General features: G+C 33.6%; 1 protein-coding gene across 1 annotated transcript; it reads left to right on the plus strand.

The window, feature by feature from the left end:
• The first annotated feature begins 1,039 nt into the window (after positions 1-1,039).
• On the plus strand, positions 1,040-13,202 carry LOC145567699 (uncharacterized). Its single transcript, XM_081627052.1, has 14 exons — positions 1,040-1,321; positions 1,416-1,466; positions 1,577-1,637; positions 1,735-1,767; positions 2,370-2,494; positions 7,048-7,182; positions 7,758-7,834; positions 7,956-8,215; positions 10,176-10,232; positions 10,328-10,496; positions 11,513-11,570; positions 11,650-11,735; positions 11,838-11,894; positions 12,721-13,202. The coding sequence occupies exons 1-14, from the start codon at positions 1,141-1,143 to the stop codon at positions 12,799-12,801; spliced, it is 1,431 nt and encodes a 476-aa protein (XP_081483178.1). The 5' UTR covers positions 1,040-1,140; the 3' UTR covers positions 12,802-13,202.
• The last annotated feature ends 9,390 nt before the right edge of the window (positions 13,203-22,592 follow it).

Below are 22,592 nucleotides of genomic sequence, written 5' to 3' on the forward strand. Positions count from 1 at the left end.
ACAAAATACCCTCGATTCAGTCTTAGTTACAAGTGTTTATGTACACTTTGTGGAAGACTATTTTACCGATGCAAAGAAGCCTTTCAATTCCCTAATTTTCGTAGTACAATCAACAAATTAGGTTAGTAGCTAGTCTCCTTGTATGCTTCGCTGGATAAAAGGTGAATGTCGATGCTCGCATTTATGAAGGAGGTGGTCATGGGTTGGATTTATTGCAAACGATGAAGATGGAAATGGTAGCAAGTGTTGGCTGAAAAAAAAAAGAATTGTGGTAATGCTATGGCGGAACATGTTGGAAATAATGTTAAGGAAAAGAGTTACTATGTATATTGTATTTTGTTTTAAAGGAAAACACGGACAAGGGTGGTTTTACTTGTTTTATATTTTGGATGAAATGACTCAAATGAGTTTATCCCATGTCGGTGGGAGATGAAAGTTTTACTTGGTTTAAATATGTGTGGTTAAATATAGATGTTTGAAATACTATCCTTTATGTTGTGGGCTAGAATGGAGCATCCCCACGCGTGCGCCGCTGAGGCTGGCCGATTTGTGGCATGTGTGCGGTGTGGTGTGCCTACTTTTTTTGAGTTTGAGTGGGAATTACGGGAGGAAATAGATATAAAATTAATTAAAGGGGTATTAAATATCGCCATAAAAAATGATCAAAACCGCTAACATTTCAATGAATGGACCACCATGCCCTTAAGACTTCAATACTATCTTCCCTCTTGCCACCAATCACTAACACCTTGACATCACCACCTCGACTGGCGACCCACCACATTCCCCTCAACGATGACCGACCACTTTCCTCGCCGGTGGGAAGGTGGCGGTTTTTTTATTTTATTTTCGGCAATTGCACCCATTGGCGCTAGTTTTTTTTTTTTTTTTTTTTTTTTTTTTTTTTTTTTTTTTTTTAGCAATTTCTATTTTATAATAAATGAAACTCGTAAAAAATTAAGGGAGTAGTGATTTATTGGTTAAAGTTGTGTCACGATAAATGTACAAGTCAAATTGTTGCATTAAAAAAAAAAAAAAAAAAAAAAGTAGTCGGAGACGAACTGATCACTACGCCGTGCTATTCAAGATCCATTTCAACTAAAGAACGACTCGAGAGAAAGACAACCATAATCGGACGAAATGGGCGAAGACGAATACAAAGCAAAATCATCGACAACAAAAACGGAGGTAAAGGGATTCTGGGAATGGGCAATTGCAGCAATCATCTTCAGACTCATACTCATCTTCGTCTTCCCAGATAACCTCGCTCAGTTAGCTTCTCGCCCTGAAGTCTCCACCCCTGTTACTTCCCTTCGTCGCCGTAATCTCTCTTTTCTCTCTTATATCTGAAATCCCACTTAGTTTGCATGTTTAATTGCTCACCTTTTTTGTTATTTTGATTGAATTTTTGACAGTTGCTGAGGGTTATTGGTTGAAGAAGCAGGCATCAATTTCACCTTATGCTGGTTTGTTTTCAGAAAAAAAGATCCCAATTTTGATTTTGTTTGATCAAGTTATATTGATTTTGAAATGGGGTTTTCCTAATTTGTTCAATTTTTATGTGGGAATTTTGCAGGATCTATGTATCATGGTTCTCCGTTGTTGCTTTCTGTGCTTGGTCCTTTAACTGTTCAAAAGTAAATTATCCATGACTTTATTTTGTATTGGTGATTGTGAGTATTAGCTTCATTAGATTGTAGCTAACTTGATGATGTTTTGTTGCAATGTGAGCAGAATTGACGGGCTACCGAGCCACATTTTGTGCAGGTAAATCTTTCCTCCAACCTCCTCTGATAGTGGATTACCATATGCTTGGTATTATTATTATTGTTTGCCATTAAAGTTCCATGCTTTCGATCAGTAGATTTCTGTGTGAGTATTTATTTGATTGTATTGCTTTATGCTAATTATAGATGTTGATTTTAGCTAGTGAGTTTTGATAATATTTGACCTGCAATTAATTACTGAACACTGAAAAATTGTTTTTGTCACTTCGTAATGAAGAACCTAATGAAGAAATAAGTAGTTATTATGCATTTTAGAGACTTGCTCTGAATAACTTTTGGGAGTGTGATGTTCTGTCAGATGATGCAAATTATTTGCAAGGCACATTTTTTTGCCTATTCTTTATTTTCGTTTTTGCCTCTTTCTTCCCTGTTATATCCTTGGATTTGGGGATTCAAAGTTATTGTCATTGGTTTGTTTGCTATCTACTTACTGTGAAATCATTGGATCAATGTGCTCTTGAATTTTGAGCTAATGATTTTACATAAAGTACTAGACTATTCTTGGATTCTTTCAATCAGCCAAGAATCCAACTTAAATAAAAAAAAAGATTTTCCGTGGTCAATATCAACACTTGGATATAGTTTGCTTTTTGTGATTGCAGATTTTATTGCTGCATTGCTTCTCCGAGCATCTGGCAAGAAACTTCAATCAGCATATAGTCAGAGTTTGAAAGCTCTAAGCCTTGATAAAATATTGGGAACCTCAGGTAATTTTCAATGTAAAAAAGGATTAGTCTCTAGTGTCTTGATAAAATATATTTATATGAATTTTTATGAATTTTGTATATATAATCTTGAATGTGGGTTTGTAGGGCAGTGCACTAAGTCTTTTAATTATGATATACTTAATTAATTTCAAGGTGTTTGATTGTTGAGATCCTGTTATATACTTGTATCAATAAGATAATTTACGGGTCGTACTCCTTATAGATTTGAGAACATATGGGTTCATCATTACAATTTAAGAATTGAATTTAAGATTGGTGAAATGTAATTTCTGTTTAGAGGTGGAGTGGTTTTAAATGATGCGATAGTTAAGGATCAGTTGGATTTTGAAAATTTGAAGTTTTTCAGTGGTATTGTGGTGAGGAAGAGAGGTTATTTTGGGTTGATGCCGACATTGATTAGGCAAAAAGTGATGGCCTCTAATTAGTGAGTTAAAGCTTCGAAGAGAAAATATAAAAAGTGAATTAGAAGATGTTTTATAATGAAATTAAGGGACAAAACTGTAAAAGAGAGGAACAAAAATTCAAATTTGTTTATCAAGGTTGCTTATGAGAGAAGGAGAAGATATATTAAAGAGGTTGAAGTTGAGTGGGTGGGGAATATATTAGGGATCAAGATTTTATTGTTGAGGAGATTTCTTCTATCAGCGAGTCCCTTATTAAGGAAGAGGCGGTTGATCATTCTTTTGTTTATGGCTTGAAATAGGATCATATTCCCTATTATGATAAAGTTGGGATGTTGTTGATGAGCTCATGAGGAATGTCTTTAATATGAAGCTTGATAAGCTAGAATGTTGTTAGAATTGGTTTATTTGAGGTGTGCTATGAGGTTTTTAGAGACTGGAGTAGTATGTAAGATTATAATCACTACCTTTGTTACTCTTATAATAAAATAGTTAATTAAGTTTGAAGGTTTCATGTCTACTCACTGCTGTTTACAAAATGTTTGGGCTAAGGTTGTCTCTCAAGCTCAACGATTAAGTGTGATCTTTCCTAGCATGATTTCTAGTAACCAACGTACTTTTGTTGGGGCAGTGAAATTTTTGGTTCAACATAGTAACTTAACTAATGAAGTGAGGTTTCTTGAAAATTTTGGATTAATGATACAAGGTTTTGGTCCTAGGTGGAAGGGATAGCTTTGAGGGTGTCTTATTCATTTTTAGTACTTCCTTGCCTCCTTGGTTCAAATGGGTATTAATTTCCCATGGAAAGTTTCAATTCACATGAATTAACATTCCTTGTGAACTTCTTAGTAAATAACATATGTTAGGTCTACATTTTGGCATTTGCACTTCATGGGAATATCAACTTACTAAAGGGAGGGTAGGTAAGCCAATTTCCATGTTTCATGGGAATTCAACTTCTTAAAAGAGTTCCACTTCTTCCATTTTGCTCATTTATGCCAAACTTAACTTGTCATGTATACAATTCATATTAAGTCTTACTTCTCCTTTTATTTCTTGCAAACGAATAAGCACATGGTGAATGTGAGGCCTAAAAGGTGGTTTGGTTTGACATGGTGTTCCTCTTTCACCTATCTTTATGTATTTTTTTATGTTGGTATATATAAAGTAGGATGCCTTGAGGCGGAAGAGTTAGGTTTCTTAAAAGGTTTTCTTGGGAAGGCGTAAGGTTGTGGATGATTTTGTCTTTTTCTTTCTTGATGCAATTAATAATCATTATCCCCATCTTAGACTAACTTTACTTCAACTTATTTTGTTTGAAATTATATTATTTGAACTTATCGTAACCTATTCAATTAAGAGATTCTTTCTTTCAAAAAAAAAAAAAAAAAAAAAAAGAGAACTTATTTTCAATACTGTAGAGCTTATATGTGAGTGTGTCCAAATTTATTCATTGTAGTAGAACTTATTCTATCTAAACTTATTTGAACTTTCTTTGTCTGAAATAAGACAATAATTTTAAGTAAGTTGAAACAAACAAACCCTTTGTACTTTTGTTTGAAGCAACTTTCCTAAGCTGGTGAAAGTATTAGTTTGAATGCTATTGCGGGAAAACACAATGCTTCTAAATGACAAAATGGATAGTCTATGGACTTGATATTGTATGAAGCTCTTTTTCCTCATGTGTGTTTGGTATCTCCTGCTAGCGAGGAGACTAAGAATAATTTGCATTGTCCCATAGCGTTGTTACTTTGGCATAGATTGTTTGGTATCGCTGGGATTCATTGGATTGCTCATTTTAGATAATATGCAGCTTCATTATATGAATTTTGTTTGGAGGAAACAGGAAAGGGTATAAGATTCTATTGTAGGTTGCTCTCTCTCTCTCTCTCTTTGGGCTATTTTGTGGGACAATGTGGGTGCTTTATTGATGTTTAGTGAAATTGTAAATTTTCTTTCCCGTGCCTTGATTTTTGGTGGACATTTGGAGTTCTGGCCCTCTATTGTTTCATCAAATTCCCTATAAAATGAAGTTTATTTTTCAGATGACAAAAATTTATAAAAGATTGTGCTTGGGAAATACAAAGAATTTCTTCATTTACTTGAAATTTTTCTAAAATATCCGGAAAAATGGAGAAAACAAAGATATGGACAGAAATTGAATTAAATATCTGAACTCTGAAGCAGTGTTACACTGTTACCAAAAGAGGATGGAGAAAGCAAATATAAGAAACTGGTAGAGGCATAAATTGTGGAGGTGCAAAATTGGAATCAAAACTACAGAGAAAGAGCAAGAAAAATTGAAGCTTTTCTTCTGTTTTTACTGTCGATCAAAAGTCTACAATTAGGGGAGTAAGAAGTAGGATGTAAGGCCATTAACCTGTGGAAAATTACAGGGTTTTACTTTCACACGGGTTTTGAAATTCTCTCAATTTGGGTCTTTCTTATTTGTCATGGAATTGACAGAATTGGGCTGCATGCCTGCATCTAGTTTTCCCAAGCATTTTGTTAACATTCTGAGTTCAAGGAAGTGTTTAACGAGAGTACAGTTCTGTAGAAGCAATCTAAAGCAATCGGATTAGCAAATACATCTAGCATTTTATTTTTGTGGCCCATGGGGAGAAAGTGGGGCTTCAGAGCAAGTGGTTATATGAGCTAGTTCTAGTTGCCACCTCAGTAGTTCAGAGGTGGACACATCTAGAAGAACATGCAAATTCGATCTACCAAATTTTCTCTGTGGACATTTTTTATCTTCTTTGAATCCTTAGGAGCTAAGCGCTTGTTGAGCTTTGATGCTGGTAAAAGTGGTAATTTCCCATTCAGCTTCAAGAGATAGACAAAAAAGAGAGGATGTGTTTGTGGCGGTGGCTATAAACACTGGTAGTGGTGGTTATTACTGGTGGTGACAGACCTTGTTGTGGAGTCAGTCATGATAAAGTTTGAAGGTCAAGGTAGTAGAAGTAGATGAAGGCTTGGATTGTTAATGGGCTGATGAAATGCTAAAAGCATAATTGATCTCTGTATTACTATACGTATAACATATCTTATGAATTTATGCATTCGGACAACCTAGTCTAATCTGAACTTTATTGAGCCTGGACATGATGTGCAATGCCATTAACTGAGGTAGGGTCATTAAGCTTGTCTTATCTCATCTTAGTTATCCCTTGCACAAGCTCACTAAGTGATGCCTTGACATGTATGAAATCAAAGAGTATGGTAAATGCAGTGCAGTCAATGCCACTATTAAGCTCATTAGAGGAGAATAAGGTTAAAGAGTATGCAAGTAATCTGCAACCATGTTACTCCCTATCTCAAGTAGTGTGCTAAAAAGTAAAAATGTCTGGGCAGCTTGTCTATGTTGCATGGATTCTCCTATTCTTAAAGCCTTAAGGGTGTATATAAACTAGATACTTGAGTGGTTTCAAAAAAACTAGATACTTGAGTCTGTCATTTGATGAGATGTTCTTCCCTGATTAAATTGATATCGTACCCCTGATTAAATTGATATTGTACTGTGATCAAGAGGGCAAAAGGTTGCAGCTTCCTTCAACAGTTTGTTTAATTGTGGGTAAGTGGGGGATTTCATTCCAACACATACATAAATGTATAAATTAGAATTAGAGTAATCTGAGTTATACTGACTAGAGTTTGACCAAGCATTTCTCTCTTTCCTATGCTATGTGCCATTGGATCTTTGAAGTGGAGATTGTTGTATTAGTTATATATTAAGTTTTTAGCCGGAAAGGATGGACTACATGACCTCATTATTTGTTTATCTTATTGTAACTCGTAATAATAATAATAAAAAAATTTAAAAAAAAAAAAAAAAAAACTGTACTCTTTTCCTTGTTTGTAAGAAGTCCATTAGACGTAATAAGATGGTCAAGACAATGGACTATTGGATTCTACCTCATCCCCTTAAACTAAAATGGGATTATCCTAGCCAAATCAGGGGCTTTGGTTCTTTTTTCATTTGGAACCGGTTGTATCCTTGTAGGCAAGGAGGGATCAAACCCTCAACTTTTCTCTTTTGTTTACATGTAAAATTATCATTCTGTGATTTGTCTTTACATTACCATACCTCAGTGAGCAGTGAACTAACTATATGTAAACTTGTTTATCTTTCAGAAATTTATGCTTCTGGGGATATTTCAGCTCTATTTTACCTATGGAATCCTTTGACGATTCTTACATGTGTGGGGTCTTCAACATCTCCCATTGAGAACTTCCTCGTGATTTTGTCTATTTATGGAGCATGTATGCGTAAGACGCCAACCATTTTATCCTATACAAGTTGTTTGTCTTTTTTCTAATTTATGCAGTAGATTGCTTACATTGCTATATAGGCCCTAAAGCCCCACCGATTTGTAATTTTGCATAAATACGTGATTTGATAATATTGCCTTATTTTTAAACCTACTCACATGTTAATTGTTGTAATCTTGTGGTTCACTGCCTTCCTTGCACTTCAGACTATTGGCCTCTACATTATTTAGACTCGGGTGCAAAAGTATATATATGTGCTTTTGGTCCCAAATGAAATATTTGAGTGTTCATGCAAATGTAGTAGTGTCAAGTATCTAACATGGGTACCCAAATACCCAAGGTAGAAGGAAGAATTTGATTTAATTGACCATTGAATTTAATCTTTCTTTGCCTAACTCTATACCCTACATCTCTATCGTCTATCCTTGTTTCATCTTACTTGTATTTCTTTACATGAGACAATTATAGGATATCTTTTATAGACCTCAAAATCTTCAAATTCCTTTTACTTTTTTTGTATCTCTTTCTTGGTGATTCCATTAGTGTTGAACATGTTGAAAAAATTGATGCAGGATTAATACCTCTGGCTGCCGTTGGATGGGTATTGGCAACTCATATATCACTATATCCAGCAGTTCTTGTTATACCGGTATTATCTTTTTCTTTGACCTTGACTCCTCGGCTATCTCTGTGTTAGAAGCAAACATGAATCACTTCTTTGGGGATCATTTATTTAAAATTTCAAGTAAGTGAGCATATATGTATTCTAGGTGATCCTCTTGCTAGGCTACGGTCCAGATGCTCCTCCAAAGAAATTGTTCTTGCAGAAGATTTCCAGAGACAGTGCAAAAAATTCTGGTGATAGTAGCTTGCAGCATGTCAAACTAAAATCTGGATCAGTATTACCTTCTTTTACATGGAAGCCAGTAATTTTGTTCCTGTTATGGGCGTCAGCTTGGTCAGTATATATTCTGGTTTTATGTGGAATCTCTGTCGGACTGAATGGTGGTTTACAAGAGATGTTTAAAAGGTAGCTAAAAGTGAATGAGTTTTCTATTGTTAAGGGTGCAAGAAACAATTTCTATTCAGTTATAAGAATGAGGCTATGAGATCATCTTTGTATTTGTATGGGGAAACATGTATACATGTGTCACCCATCTGCCCTAGGCTGGAACTGTTATAGAAAGGCATTAGGGCAATGGTATTATATGCTTGGTACTCTTTACCAGTAAGAGTCTCATTTAGATTTTTTTTCTTTGTCTTTTCCTTTATTTTATGATGACCAATTCCCTTGATAAGTCTCCTTTCTGTTCAATTATGCCCTTTCAAACTATTAGTCAACTTATATTTGGGACACAAAAATCCTTGCAACTGTAAGGATGAGGCTAAAAGATCCTCTCTGTAATTGTATGGGAAGCCTGTATATATATGTTCCTCATCCTGCCCTAGGCAGAAACCTTTACTGAGGCATTGGAGCAATGGTATTATGTGTTATGGCATCTATACCAGTAATAACTAATAATGCATTCATCCCCCCCCCCCCCCCCCCCCCCCCCCCTACCCAAAAAAACTTGGGTTATTTTGCGATTGTAGTGTGGCTTTAAGATTGGAAGAATATTTTTAATATAGGACAGCAATTAGACCGACATTACCATATGGGTCAGAGTATTGGGCATTTAGGAAGGATAATATTCGGATGTGTATGTTGAGATAGATGCGTGGAAACACTTTGAAGGATAGAATTAGCCATTAGGAATGAGATTCAAAGGAAAGTTGGAGTTACAGATATTGACGATTAAATAAGAGAAAATTGGCTGGACGTCGACTAGAGGGTGCACTGGTTAAGAAGATGGAACTTCAAACGAAGCCATGAATGGCCAAAAAGTTGTTAAATAAACGGAGTTAAGAATGACAAATATACAGTGGGATTAGAGCATGTAGCACTAATAGAAGCATATGGAGAAAGAGGGTTCTTCGTGGTTGACCATGATTATGGAATATTTTGCTTCATGTAGTCGACCTAAAGATCGCATTGGGCCGGGCCAGACTGAGGCATGGCACAACTTAGCACAAAATAAAATGCACAACATGGGCACAGTAAGCACGTTACCGTGTGTACCAGGCCATGGGCCAGAGTGGGCCGCCTTTATTGGAATAAACACAATTAGGCACGGCATAGCACGACAAAGCATGCTAAAATGAGGGAAATTTTTCTTAGGCACGCAAGCATGGCACGGTGGCACATGGGCTTGGGCCGTGCATGGGCCAACCTTTTGGGATAAGACTTTGGTTTTGTTTTCAAATCTGCCTTTTCCAACTATTAAGTAAACTGAATCGAACATGAGAGACAATGTTGAATATTGTTTTTCCCTCAAAAATAAAAAAACCAATAAATGCTGCATATTGTTTTAGTGGATTAAGTGGTGATTTAATATTTATGATCCTTGCTTTTATACATTTTGACTAAGCTGAATATTCTTAGAATTTTTTTTGCATAGTCACTTTTGCATACAAATTCATTTTTTTTAAAAAAAAAAAAAAGAAGAAATGACTTCCTATTGTGACAAGTTTACTTCAAGATCACTACTATTAGCTGGGTTTTGGTCTAAACACGAAGTACCAGTAAGACCTCTCTAGTGTCATGCTTGAGCAACATGTGCACTTTTAAAATCTACAGTGGTCATTTACCACTCTTGCCTCCGACTTAGGTGTGATATGTATGCTTTTAAATCACTTTATATTTGGTATATGTCAAATTGGCAGAATGGATGTCTAAAGGTCCTTTATTAGTCTATGTTTTAAAGCCTGTTACCATTAATTTTCCCCGCTAATCTTAATCTTTGTGCAAATCTGACTGGGACAAACTCTGTCGAACAGTGGGAAGAATGTTAGACTGTTACTTATTTTCTTGAACTATAATTTGATGCAATGTGTTTTATAAAAAGGGTTATAGCCACATGGTGATTTGACTTGTTTGAGTACTTCTGCAGGACCTATGGGTTTATTCTGACAGTGGAAGATTTGTCTCCAAATATAGGTGTTTTATGGTGAGTGACAGTTGGGGAGATACAGGGGTAGTTCTCAGCTGATTTTTTAAAGTCTTGGTGTGACAATGCTAATCTGATTGATATGTTGACTGCAGGTACTTCTTTGCAGAGGTTTTTGATTTTTTCAGAAACTTTTTCCTGCTAGTGATCCACATGAACATTCTCTTCATGATATTGCCATTGGCCATACGGATGAAACATCGGCCTTGTTTCTTGGCTTTTGTCTATGTTGCAATCTGTTCAATGCTGAAGACTTATCCATCAGTAAGTAACCCATCTTTAATTACCTTTTAGTGTTTTACTCAAGTAACCCATCTTTAATTGATAAGCTTTAAATTGTTAAGTCTTTGGAGTTTGTTCAGATGTGGCAAAAGATGTCTGTCATGTGCTTTTTGTCGAACTTACTGAATGTTATGTCTAATCAAAGTCAAAACTTGCATGCTGTGATATCAGATATAGCTTTCGTGGTCATATTGTCTTGGACATCTGTTTAGAATTTCTGTTTGCGACTTTAGGTTCAACAATAAGTAGATGATGCATTTGCAGAAGGGATAGAGGGGGTGTATTCCTGCAGGTTTGCAGAATATCTGTATAGAAATGCGGCTGACCTTATAATTGCAATGTGTTGAAGAGTATATTTGTTTTGCTGGGTTTGATGTGCTTCAACTTGAATGTTTTATAAGAAAGGTCAGTTAAATCCTGTTAATCGACTTAGATAGAGACCATTCAAGGTTCTGCAATTACGATTTCAGCTGTATGAAGAATTTTTATCCATTAATAGTTTCAGTGCTTACAGCAAGTCTTTGATTTCCAATGCTCTTATAATAGTTTCAGTGCTTACAACAAGTCTTTGATTTCCAATGCCCTTATAAAGTTTCAGTGCTGAAAGGTTTCATGGATGCTTTTTGAGCTGGGTGATAGCCAGGTAGCTAATTTGGCTGAACAGTAAAAGTACCATTACTCTGGAAGAAGTTGGTCTGTTAGACCTGTCCAAAATGGATTATACGTAGTACTATATAGTATATTTTGTTCACCTGACCTTAAAGAAAGTCATATTGAGAATTTGATGGAGAAGAAATGGTAAACACAAGCTTGGTCTGTCTAGCCTTATTGAATACAAGACCTAGAATGACACGTCAATCCCAAATTAACTGTCATATCATGAGAACTACTTAAAAAAAAAAACAGTCTTTTGTTTAGACATGTTATTAGTTCCGCTATCATACTATGCATGCCTAATGTTTCCTGCACCGGTTTATTTCTTGTTTGATATTGTTCAGGTTGCAGATTCCGCTCTGTATCTTGGTTTGTTTGGCTTGTTTATCAATCAATTAGCAGGTAAATCCATAAATCTGTTAATTATTCTTCTCTAAACATAAGTGGATGTGAGTTAATAAATAGTTTCATTTTTTTGCAGATATGCATTTCTCTTTTGTCCTCTTCTGTGGGTATGTTGGTGTTAATCTCCTGAGTCCTGTTATGCACAATCTTTGGATATGGAGGGTATGCTGTTTTTTTTTTTAATTTTTTATTTTAACTTGCCTCTGATGCTATTGGCTACCTTAGTGTGAGAGTAGTTTTGTAATTACTGGATCGTTCTGACAGGGAACTGGGAATGCAAACTTCTACTATGCAACTGCCATAGCTTATGCTGCTCTCCAGGTTATCTTCCTTGATTATGACAACTCTGCTTATAAATTATAAAATTTCTATGTCCCCTCCCCCCCTCTCCTTCCCCGATTTTAATTGAATTCTTGGAGCCCAATGTTTCTGATAAGCAAAGATGCCCCTGTGGCTTATGTCTATTGTACAACATTGAGTAAGTTTAATTTTTGGTCAAACTATGATCTTTTCTTGAATATGTGAATGAATAACAACATATTGAGTCTTTAATGCCCTTCTTATTTCTAAATTGTCCCCAAAGTAATATTCTTTTTTCCAGAGTTAGATGTGGCCCCTCATTCCTTAGGGAGTGAGAGGGTAAGGGAGAGAGGGTGGGTGGTCCCTTTCGCACTGATTTCACTTCGGCCGTCTCCCCTGTCTTCGTACCCGACTGGTAGTTTATTATCAACTTAGACTTATAGAGTGAATTGAAATTGACGATACAATTAACAATGGAAAATTAACTGCAAGCCTGTGTTATAAACCAACTGGTAGTTTACTATCAACGTAGTATGCCTTGAAGTATGTACTCATAACATTATGCTTCTAGTTGTCATTCTATTTAACATTTTGAATGCGTGTTTAAATGGGTAGTAGGTTCAAGTGCATACTAGGTGGTTTTAACTGTTTACTTGTTTTAGCTGTGCGCATTGTCTTAATGTTATATTAATGTTATGGCCTATGGGAACAGTCACTTTCCCTTCTAGCTAAGTGCCTCTATGAATTTTTTTCTTATTACACCCTTTTGTCCAAACTCCTGATGATAAAACCTAGCTAAGCTGATTATTCCAGAAAAGATTTTAAATATCTTGTTTTGTTGTTTCAGATTGTGTTGGTGGTTGATAGTGCAAGCGCAATGCTTAACCATGACAGATGGTTGGGAAAGTTGATTACTACTGAAAGTTGAGTTGCCAATTCATCCGGCTGTCTTTCCAACTCGACCAAATGTTTGGTTGATTATGGCAGTGCTTTAAAGGCCGATGCTGTACAGAGCTCAAAAGTAATGTTGAACATCTTTAACCATCAGGCTTAGGTTCCAAAAGCATCTTTCTTTGTGAAAATTTCGAAGGTATTCCACTTTGGTAGTTGCATACTTGGCCATCCTAGGGACTAGAGAGAAATCTTTGTTGTAACATTGAGAAATTCAGTGATTTTTTTTGGCATTAGAGCAGTAGTTTTCCGCACTGATTAGCTGGTATAGAAAAAGAATTTTATCTTATTCTGATTTACTCTAGATTTTTTTTGCTTTCATATAGGTTTGCTTCTGAGTTTGTAATATTTTGATTCGATGAACGCTACTTTTGAATAGACTACACTTTCTCCATCTTAATTTAAATATCATATTGCTTAATATTGTGGATGCTGGAAATGGCTCTGACCGAGGACTGCTTGCCAATAAGTTTCTTCGTGTGCGGCGATGTGGTGTGCAACACAAGCAGCAGGTGCAATAAGGCACACTTGAACTGAAATATCTTAACAGTCACACCATCTGCATCAAGTTTTGCTATTGTGGAATTGAATACATTGTGAATTGATTCTCCCACCCCACTTAAAAATATGATGCAAACAACCCAACTGATGAACTTAGGGAGCTTTAAATCTATAACATTTCATATTATCTTCCGCAAAATAAACGGACTGAATGATCTAATATTTGACCATCGGACGGTCTGACCATGCTCACAAGCTTTTTAGCTTGGCTAAGATTTGGCCGTGACAAGCTCACTTCCTACTGGAGTTCAAGTGTGACCATACCATACACAAGGCTTGCCATCTTAGCAAGATCTAGCTGCAAAAGAATCAAATCTAGTTTAGTCTAATCAAGCTAAGCTTGGTAAGGATTATAATAGTTGGAGATAGCTTGTGCTCTGAACAAGCTATTTTTAATTTCTTGTTCATGCTTGCCCTGTTCGAGTAGTTCACAAAGTGTGTGCAGTGCGCATTGCATTTCAAATTTAAGCCAAAGCTTTAACAAGCTTAAATCGAACTTGATAAACACATAAGTGGGCCTCAAGAATAAAGTTGTCAACTCAGGTGTCTGTGTCGGGTTTAGTGAGGTTGGGTTGGATCTATTTTTATATTTATGTCTAGCAAAATTATTATGTCCATATAATTTGAAATCTAAATTAGGTTTTGTTTGGATTGAATTCAGATCAGGTCAGTTTTTAACACCTCTATTTAAGAAAAGTTATCGATGAAAATCCTTAGGCAAAGCATGATTTTAGGGAAATTCTTTAAATTTTGATTAAATAAAAGAGCCTTGAGTTGCCTTTACAAAAATCTTATACTTTTCATGCATCTGTTTAATCTAATTAAAAATTTTCGTTATCTTTATAAAACTTATGGTCAAAATTTCTTGTGTTCATTGTACAATACAATTTTTAAGTTACAATTTTCCATAAAGATATGCAATTGCGTTTAGGCGGCTTATAAAATGCAATTTTTTTTTTTTTTTTTTTTTTTTTTTTTTTTTTTTTGAGTTTGAGTGAGCTTTTACAATTGAATATAAATAAACTTATACATGAACTTAAAGAGTTATTCATAAAAATTAACAAGTCAAGCATGAATTTGTTTTAGCTTGTTCCATTTACTTAACGAGTTTAACATTTTTGTTCAATCTTTTTATTAATTTAACAAACAATTCAAGTTTCAAAAAAAATTCAGCCAAACATGTAAACAAGTCCTTCGTGAACGTACCAGCTCATTTACTTAAAATTTTACGAAGTGTCTCTAACTTCTTTCAATAAGTCATATACTCTTAAGTAGACTTATATCAAGTGTCCTTTCTGTGAGCTAAATGACATTAGTAGGAATCTTATGATAACTCTAATCTTACTTACTAATTTCTTAATTAGTACACATTCACAAAAAAATAATAAATCTATATCTTAGATTAACCGCTTAGACTTTAGCCATCATTTTTTCGCCTCTTTCCATACTTCATGTCGTATGTCTTCAATGTAGGAAACATGGCATTACATTGTTATTTTATTCTAGGATAATTAATTCACCAATGTTAATTAATAAACTAGCTGTATTACGCTTAGAGGTCATTACTTTTCACATTATTCTAATTGTTAGTCCACCTGTAAAAATGTGAGTGGTTGATTAATTGGCTTAATTATTCGTGTTAATAGTATGTTTGAGGCTTTAAGCAGAAGCTATCGATCGAAGTGCATGTTTCCTAGGCGTCGTGATTCATGTTATACTATATTTTAGGTCATGCATGACCTAACACAACAAGGGGTCTTCGGTTGATTAACTGACTTAATGAAGATTAATTTTTTATAAAAATTTTCCTTGGGGTACTTGTGTTTTTATTTGATAAATTAAGTGAATAGGGTATTTTTGTATGTTATAATTAATATCATCTCCGTATTGAACTGTTAAATGTTTATTTAATCTTTTCATACCTCTTGTTAAATTTTATGGGTAACGTCAGAAAGGATCGGTGTTTAGGTTAATTTTCTTGCACTTTAAAGTATAACTTATGGAGTAGCAAGCCAATAAGCCATTAGATTGGTGTTATTAATTTTAAGCCTCAAAATTAAGAATATATGTCAAAACTTTTATAATACGTAGTAATATGAGTCCAACATAGATTATTGTCAACCTAAAGTTGTTTTCATGTTAATATGAGCTAATATGAGTCCAACGTAGTAATATGAGTTAAATAGTTAATGTTATAAACTGATGGATACATTGATATAACCTAATTAATCATTATTCAATACAATGGTTTTAAAAAAAAAGCGATGAATATGATTGAGATTTCTAGAACATTTAGTAAGATCAAATGATTGATCAAGTGAATATCAGTTAATTTAAGGCCTATTCTAGTCCCCTTATTTTCACTTCTTTTAAGTTTAATGAGTTTAAATAAGATAAATTCAGGAAAAATAAATTCTGATAAGGGTTATTCAAATATAAATTAAAACAAAAATAAGTTTAAATACATTCTAATAAGTTCATTAATTTCTGATAACTTGTTAAGAACAAAATACAAATTGGGTGAATAGAACACATCGAATCAATTAAATTACGAAATAATATTGATTCATACTTCCTTTGTTTTTATTTAGTTGCAACACATCCCTTTGGCACACATGTTAAGGAAGAAATTAAACTAGCTAAACGGATAAATTAAATTACAAAATATTAACACCTATAAAAAGAAAGCGATAAGTTGCTACAGTTTAAATTTCATAGCTTAATTCATTCGTTTACCTAGTTTAATCACCTCATCGATAAGCGTGATAAAATGTGTGTTACAAGTATAAAAAAACAGAGGAAGTACTTGTGATCAAATTGCATCTAAAAAGAAAATGATAAATTGATAATTGATGAAGAAATGGAAGGTAATCGATCTAGTAAGTTTGAGTAGAATAATCCAGCAGTCCCATGTGAAGTGCGGAGCTGCAGAACACCTGATTGCTGGCAGTGATCAGCACCCATTTGTAGTATTTAAGACACTGATTAACTTATTATAATCACTCTTTTAATTTACTCATTTCGTTGAAAAAACATAAACGCGTTGAAACTTTAAATTTTTAAGACTGACCAACAACAGTAACGACTTTTTAGTGAGAAGATTACTCATTAAAATAAACAGAGTGGTAATAAATTAAAATCGTATACTGAGGATAATTAATTATCACACCCAAATATTAAATAGAAATCCATGGTACAATGCAACAGGTTTAAAACAAAAATGTGGTTGTCAATCAGCTTAATTATTTACGAGTACTTCATATGTTTTAGATTTGTTGTGACATTTAGTACAAAAATTATTACTCAATATTTGATCATCTATTGTTATTTTATTAAATTAAATCAGAAAATAGACGGAACAAAAAGTCGATGAAGAAGTAATTGGTACTATTCATACCAATGTTTATTTTAGTTTACACAAATATACACTCCTCTTTATCATCTTTAGTATTTTTTATTTAATCTATATTAAATATAGTGATGATCAAATATGTGCGTTAGCAAAACTCTTGAAATTTTTATGAACCAAATATAATCTCATTAAATAATTATAAACTGCAAAGGTAGTTAACACAACTGTATGTCCAACCACACAGATCATATTAATGGATAATTTGTCATTTTGCCCTCATTTTAAGCCTTCCAAAATTCAGCTTTGACCTTTTTTTTATATATAATTTTAAATTTGCAATGCACGTATGTCCCTTAAATAACTCAAACTAACTACGGTTGTCTCTATAAACCACTACTCCGTACTTAATCTTTACGCCTTTTCAATTAATTAAGAATTAAACAACTTTAAAACAAGGCTGAGAACTGTAACCTTAATTCTTTAATTGATTTATCTTGAGGAGTGTTTGTTGCCACGTTCATGCATCTCTAACCTCTTCTTTTCTTCTAGGAATTTAGTGAACAACTATTTTTTTCAAAAAATCATTACTCTCTCTTCCTTGCAAATTTAGATGAGTAATTCCTAATTCTTGTCACATTTAACCAAGAATATAGCATCATATCATTAAAGAAAAAAACTTCTTAGTTTGAATTTTTTTGTGAGACAGTCATTTTTTAAATAGAAAAAATATTTAGAGGCGGAAGTTTTTTTTTTTTCCTTTTCCAATTGCTTAATTTAAGGGGTCACGTGTTTAAAAACTAATCATTTAAGATAAGAGTATTACTTTTTCACAACATGATATGCATAGTAATGGTTAATAAGTTTAGATAGGTTAAAATAAAATTTATTCAAGAAAAATAAGTTAATATATCTAATAAGGATCGATAAGGCATAAGGATTATTCAAGTTCAATTTAAATTAAAACTATGCTAATAAGGTTTTATAAGTTTCAAATAAGTTTAAGTAAGATAGATAAGTAAAATACTAGAAATTGGGTGAGTAGAATGCACCTTAGATAGATATAAGTCTAACGAGATATGTGCATTGATTGTGCACTAAAATCTCTTAGAGCATGTACAATCCTGAACCAAAATTTTTATAACATACTTGATCAACTTAAACTTAAAGAACCCCATCAACTTTTTATTTTAATTTCTATGTTCATGAGCAGGGTAAAGTTGGTGCAAAAACTTACGTATGAGGTATGAACATGTTATATGATATACGTCAAGTTTTTCTGGTGTTATCTTGTTGAATATTTCATTAATAAATAAGGGACATTATTGACTCTATTGATTATAATGGATAAGCTGTGTTTTAACTGCTATTTAGACAAACCAGTCATCAGATTATAAATCAAACAAAGAAACCAAGTTTATCAATGAGTTTTTTTTTTTTAGATTATACAATTTGGTCTGGTAAAAGTTCTCCGATCTCTAGCAGTTGACTTTTTAAAGTGCACTAACAAAATGGAGCCTGGGTACGTCAGAACGTAACAGTGAAAAACCATTACCAAGATGACCCAATTCTTTCAATACTTGCTGCTAAAGAAAAACTTAGATTGATCTCTCAATCCTAGCTTAATGCGAAGTTACATACATTAATACATATGTATACTACTCCCACTTAGAGTTAGTTATTGGGTAGGGTAGTCCAATAATAACAGGGTCAGAGCCAAGCTTAAAGGGTTTTTAATGGATAGGGCCTTTAATGGATAGGGGTCTTATTGGGTAAGGTCATGTAGGGTCAAATTAAAATATATTTTTTAATTTAATAGACAAACAAAATAGATAATGTAAAAATAATTACATTGATAAATTTGTATACATATATACTTAATAATGGCTTTGTTCAATATTTATTTTAATTGATATTTTGTTGGCTCGTTTATTATCGACCCGCTATAGACCCACAACCCGCACCGATTCTAACCTGACCCGCCCAATAACCAGGTTTACTCCTACTCTATATCTTTTATATAATTGCAGACAAAGAAGTATTATATACAGAATTAGTAAACAATTAGTATTGAAAGAGTTGATACATTTTGAACCACTTTGAAGTTTGGTGAATTGACTTTTGCTTCATTACATCCTTACATACTCCGTAGGATAGAAAGAAATAAAAAGAGTTAACACTATATAATTATATTACTCCATAGAGTTTGAATAAAACCAAACCCTAACAACTATCGATCCTTGAGTTTACTTAATAACACCAAACTACAATTAAATACTACCTCCGTTAATTGTTATGTGCAACTTTGGGAGATTATTTGTGAGACATAAAATATTCCAAAGTTTCACATAACATTTAACGGATGTAGTAATTGGAATTTTACAATACTCTAATATACTTGCATCTTTGCTCTTGTCACAAAAAAAAAAAAAAAAAAGGGAAATTCTCTGTACTAATCACAAACTTTTATTTTTTCTCAATGGTAAACTCTGAAATTTTTTATTATCAACGGTAATCACAAATTAATATTACTAAACAAATGATAACATTAATGATATTAAAACATCATTGAATGATTAATTAGGGTTAATCTTGGTTAAGTAATAATAGATTTACATTAGTACCCTTTAAATTATTAAAAAAAAATATACAAAAACAAAAAAATCCAAACCCCTCCCCACCACCAGCCAACTGCCAACCCCCTCCCTGAGCCGCCCAGCTTGATCCCTCACTTACCACCACACCCACACCACCAGCTTTGTCAATTGACCCAAACAACGGCGTCGGACCACCGCAACCAACCACCTCCAAATCCACTCCACCAAATCACCTCGCCACCTCCACAACCAACCACCTCCAAATCCACTCCACCAAATCACCTCGCCACCATGATTACAACCACCATTCAGCAGCACCTCTGCTCCCTCGCATCTCCCTCGCTCCATCTACTATGCTCCTACCATGGTTAGCAGCAAAACAGCAGCTAACTGCCGCAATCACCTCGTCACCATGATTACAACCACCTTCATCCGCCGAATTAATCACCAGTGCCTCCAATTCGTCCCACAACAGCCTCCGTCGCACTCAGTTTACAGCCGCAAGCTTCAATTTCAGAGCAAAATCAAATGTCTTAATCGAACGACTGTGTAATGTTGATGATGATGCTCGTTTGTGATCGATGCTGGGTTTTGATGATGCTCGTTTGTTTGTGATGATGGGTTTTGATGATGAAGAGCAGTAAGGAAAATTAAGGGAAAAGACGAGGGTCTGATTCATTTTTGGGGGATTTTTGGGGTTGAATTTGTTGATTTTTGGGGTCGATTTTCGTTAATTTTGAGTATGGATTTAAGTTGTTTTCGAGGGAGGTGGGGCAAGGGATATAGGGAAGGGACGTGAGGCAGAGGCGGTCGGCGGGGGTGTTCGGCAGCGGCGCAAGTGGCTGGAAAGGGAGTAGCAGCGGGGAGTAAGGAAGAAGAAAGGGGGAAAGAGAAAGGAAGAAGAAAGGGGGGTTGGGGGTAACTAAATGGGGGTAGTTGTATCTTTTTTTCACTTTAATTGCTAAACTATGGTTAAAGAATTAACAAAGTATTTAACAAAGTTACCATTAGTTTAATTATATTACTTTGTGATTACCAATGATAATCAAAAGTTTCAGACTTCACCATTGAGAAAAAATAAAAGTTTATGGTTACCAAAGAAAATTTCCAAAAAATAAAAAATAAAAAAAAACTTGCATCTTTCCCCACCCTCGCCAATTTGTAAGATCATAACCCTCAATGTTTTTGAGTCCATGAAGAACAACTCAAATATTAATCATGTGTAAATCCTTAAAATAGTGTTTATTACAAAGTTGCAATAGGTCATTGTCATTGTTAGTATTTGTAGCCTTGCCTCTACCCTTAATTTAATAAACATTTGTGTAAAATTATCATATCATCATAAGACCGTTTTTGTGAGTCATTGCAATCATATGATCATATCTAATTAATTAAATTCTCTTTAGTTTTCATAGTCCAACTCAAATATAAGGAGGGCTTATGAGCATAGTAGTTATTCCTCGTATTACTAATTTATTTTAGGATAAAACCTCCACTAAATAGTCATAGTCTCCTTCTCATTATTGAGTGTAGTTCAAACCCAATCATCTATGAAATTTAAAACTAAAAAAGGACATAATGTATGAATTTCAATTCATGAACGTGACACTTAGGGCTTGTTTGGCATTGTTTTTTGTTTTCAGTTTCCAGTTTTTTTGAAAACAAAAAACCAAAAACAGGAAACAAGAAAAAGGTGTTTCCACTTTTTAGTTGTCAATTTTCATAATTATCATGATTTTAATAAGTTTGACTAATTTTTGATTCATTATGTGACATATATCATATGATTTTAAAAAACAAAAAACCAAAATACAGAAAACCACAGTGATGCCAAACGAACCCTTAAAAAGTTGATTGTACGCATTTCCATTCATGAATGTGACACTTAGCTAGAAAGTTGATCAAGTCTATTTGCCTCAAGTTGCACTTAGAGAGGTATTGAGGTACCAATGTGGTGGCAAACACATGGTACACTTGCACGAAAATTGTACTCTTATTTTGATGATAATTATTTCGTCAATTGCGCATTCAATAATCAATAATGCACATATAATGTATGGATTTCTTCCTTTAATATTTAAAAAAAATTTAAGAATTTTATTGGAAATGAACAAACACAATACATTTAGCTAGAAATATGATATACAAAATATGAAGTAGATGTTACTATGTATTGAACAATTTATGATAAAATAGTACACCAAACAACCTCACCTTAATTAACAATAAAATTCGCTAAAGTGGTTAAAACCATTGACACAAACCCACTTTTTTGTGTCCGGTTCATGTCATGTTGTCATGTTATATGAAAAAAAAAAAAAATTAGCCTCGTTCAATAAATTTATCAAAATTTCCATGATTTATTAGGTTTTTTCTTATTAGTCGGGTTGAGCACATGTTAATAAATATATTATAGTTGTATATTGTCCATGATATTTGATCTTATTAAAAAAATATTATTGTTTTCAAATTAAAAGTAGTTTGGCACGACCCCTAATCTAGTTTATGATAAGATAGTACACCAAACAACCTCACCTTAGTTAACAATAAAATTCGCTAAAGTGGTTGGATTATATAAATTAATTGGAGTTTTATAGAAATAAGGGTTAGAAAAAGAAAAACTCATCTTGAGGAGAATTTCTAATGTGAGACATAAATTTGGTTGAGAAGATTCTACTATAAATTTTATATACTACGTCTGATTTTTTTTAGTTGCAATTTTAGATTATTATTTGAGAGATATAAAATATTCCGAAGTTGCAACTAAAAAAATCAGAGGTAGTATATAAAATGTGGTATATCAATTTTGAAACACAAGAGCTTTCTTTTCATTATTTAAATAGTTTTGCAACATGTATATAAATAAAGTAACTAGATTTGCAAGACAGTATAATTATTACTCAAAATTATATAGTAAATAATATGATGACATATAAAAAAAAATGGCTAGAAAATGAGTAATTCTTGCGATTATAATTAATATTATAGTTACATGCTTGAAGAATCCCGCAATATTCAAATCTTAGGAGACTTCATGCATGCATTTTGTCTATCAAGTGTATGCAAATTATATAAAGAACAACCGTAGTTTACTGTCGTATAGTATATTATTATTAGTCCTCAATAAGTTAATGAGCTATGCAATGACCTAATGCGGTATGAATGATTATTATCACTTGCTACACAAATGTCTAAATGTTTCTATATATACTTCGTATCTATTAACTTGGCTAAGTCGGCTGATATTTTAATGTTGATGAA

Source organism: Chenopodium album, chromosome 11, assembly GCF_948465745.1.
Source record: "Chenopodium album chromosome 11, dcCheAlbu1.1, whole genome shotgun sequence".
NCBI lineage: Eukaryota > Viridiplantae > Streptophyta > Magnoliopsida > Caryophyllales > Amaranthaceae > Chenopodium > Chenopodium album.

Bases quoted from the DNA above. Each gene is read 5' to 3' on its own strand.
- LOC145567699 (XM_081627052.1), top strand. From the start codon at position 1,141: ATGGGCGAAGACGAATACAAAGCAAAATCATCGACAACAAAAACGGAG. The intron at 1,322-1,415 runs GTAATCTCTCTT...AATTTTTGACAG, and splicing joins TGTTACTTCCCTTCGTCGCC to TTGCTGAGGGTTATTGGTTG. The intron at 11,571-11,649 runs GTAAATCCATAA...ATTTTTTTGCAG, and splicing joins GTTTATCAATCAATTAGCAG to ATATGCATTTCTCTTTTGTC.